The following is a 2,620-nucleotide window of genomic DNA, read 5'->3' on the forward strand; positions in this document are numbered from 1 at the left end:
CTCTTGGCCCTTTGAAACTTCACACGCCAAACTCTCTCTCTCTCTCTCTCTCTCTCTCTAGATAGTTTGAGGAGAAGTTGTGTTCTCATCAACTGTATATTGTTGTTGTAAATAGATAGACTAGTGCTCTCATTCATAGGGCCTATGCTCTTCCTATGAACGATTATATTCACCCATTTGAAGGCTGACTGGATACCCTACTCATATACCCATTTAAAGCTATTGCAGCCATCAATAAACCTTTGCTTATTGAGTTCAAAGAATTAGATTGGGATTCTTTGAACTCAAGACCCACCTCACAACTCTCCAAGATGAATATTTTAAATGTGTCTTCGCTCTCAACCCATAATTAACACTCAACCAACTAGCCCCGCCAACTTCCCCTCTATCACCATATATATCACCAGAAATATATCCATTTGCCGCTTTGGAGGTTGGCAGACCAAGTTAATTCAGCTCTCCCACAGATGCACTAACTATAGTTAAGTTAAAGACTTAGTTGGGGTCTTTCTAATTATTTAGATGTAATCATTTTTCATCCACCCTTATTAGCTCTCTGTTCTGAGCTAATATAGCCATATTCTCATTTTGAATATCTTCCAAACGACAATGTTGCTATACTCTACTAATAATGTTGTATCATTATTGTAGTGATGGACAAAAGCTGGATGACTGAGCCCAATAGACTTCGATCACTTGCTTATGCCGTAGGTGTTAACAATTTTCTTGAGATGGCGCAAAACCACGCTAGGGGAAGTGATCGCATTCGGTGTCCATGTCGAATATGTTGTAATAATCTCTTCCTACCTTTATTTACCGTAGAGAGTCACTTGTTCATAAATGAGATCGATCTGAACTACACTGAATGGATTTTCCATGGTGAGGAGGAAACCCGAAATTTCAATGTGGACGATGAAGAAGTTGCTGTTAGTGATGAAAATGAATTCATCGATGATATGGACAATATGTTAGACGACATATTGGCTGGGACAAACGTCGATGTTCCCCAAAGCAGCACTCTATTGCCGAGCCGGGATTTAGTTCCTAAAGCATTACCAGTGTCATCGTTTGACGAGCTATTAGAGGATGCTCGATGTCCACTTTTCGGAGGTTGTACAAAATTCTCTAAACTGTCGTTCATTGTGAAATTGTTACACATAAAAACTCTTGGTGGCTGGTCAATCAAGTCATTTGATATGCTTCTTAACTTGTTGAAGTCTGCTTTTCTGGATGCTGAATTGCCACTCTCATATGAAGATGCTCGTTCATTGGAGCGAGGTTTGGGCTTCAAGTACAACAAAATTCATGCCTGCCCCAACGATTGCATCTTATATTGGAAGGAATATTCAGAACTAAATTCATACCCTATATGTAAGGCCTCAAGGTGGATGTCAACTACAATTGGGACCCGTGTGATCCCTCAGAAGGTGTTGCGGCATTTTCCTTTAAAGCTAAGATTACAACGGCTTTTCCTATCTACAAAGATAGCAGCTGAAATGAGATGGCATAAAGAGAAGCGAGTGACAGATGAGAATAATATTCGTCATCCCGCCGACTCTAAGTCTTGGAAGGCATTTGACGAGGCACATAGTTGGTTCGCGAACGATGCTCGCAATGTTAGGCTTGGTTTGGCAAGTGATGGTTTCAATCCCTTCAACAATATGGCTAAGCCTTATAGCATATGGCCAGTGATCCTTGTACCATATAACTTGCCATCGTGGTTATGCATGAAAGACCAATTCTTTATAACATCCCTCATTATTCCTAGCCCAAAATCACCGGGGAATGACATCGATGTTTATTTGAAGCCGTTGCTTGATGAATTGCTTGAACTTTGGGAACATGGGGTACCTACGTATGATTCCTCCACCAAGGAAACATTCATGCTACATGTCACTTTATTGTGGACAATCAATGACTTTCTTGCCTATGGGAATCTTTCCGATTGGTCAACAAAAGGAAAATTTATATGTCCATGTTGCAATGCGAATACAGATTGTAATTGGTTGAGTATGGCCAGAAACACTGTTATATGGGACATCGGCGTTTCCTCCCGCAAAACCACATTTGGAGGAAGAAAAAGTTGTTGTTTAATGGTAATGAAGATCATCGCATTCCACCAAGACTGTTAGGGGTTGCAGATATTTCAAGTCAGTTACAGATGGTTGGGGATGTATCATTTGGAAAATCTCTTAGGAAGAGAAAATGCACTGCCGTAGAGTTGAACTGGACGAAGCACAACATATTTTTCAAGTTACCTTATTGGCCAACACTACTACTTCGACATAATTTAGATGTCATGCATATTGAGAAGAATATATGCGATAACATTTTCGGCACTTTATTGAATATTCCTGGGAAAACAAAGGATAATATAAACTCTAGACGTGATCTAGAGCTATTAGGGTTAAGAAAGGAATTGCATTTGAAGGTTGAAGGGCAGAAAATTACCATGCCTCATGCATTGTACACGTTACACGGAGATGAAAGGAAGAAATTTTATTCTTGGATGGCCAATGTTAAATTTCCAGATGGGTTCGCATCCAATATCTCCCGTTGTGTTTCTGTACATGATTGCAAAATCGCGGGCTTGAAAAGCCATGACTGCCATGTTTTCTTG

General features: G+C 40.1%; 1 protein-coding gene across 1 annotated transcript; it reads left to right on the plus strand.

Annotated features, from left to right (window-relative positions):
* Positions 1 to 653: 653 nt before the first annotated feature.
* LOC109021829 lies at positions 654 to 2,132 on the plus strand. Its single transcript, XM_019004548.1, has one exon. It carries the CDS (start codon positions 654 to 656, stop codon positions 2,130 to 2,132), a length of 1,479 nt encoding a protein of 492 aa, XP_018860093.1.
* The last annotated feature ends 488 nt before the right edge of the window (positions 2,133 to 2,620 follow it).

The sequence above is a fragment of the Juglans regia genome, chromosome 7, assembly GCF_001411555.2.
Source record: "Juglans regia cultivar Chandler chromosome 7, Walnut 2.0, whole genome shotgun sequence".
Taxonomy (NCBI): Eukaryota; Viridiplantae; Streptophyta; class Magnoliopsida; order Fagales; family Juglandaceae; genus Juglans; species Juglans regia.

What these genes read in the sequence shown, in the direction of transcription:
- LOC109021829 (XM_019004548.1), top strand. Translation starts at nt 654, where the DNA reads ATGGACAAAAGCTGGATGACTGAGCCCAATAGACTTCGATCACTTGCT.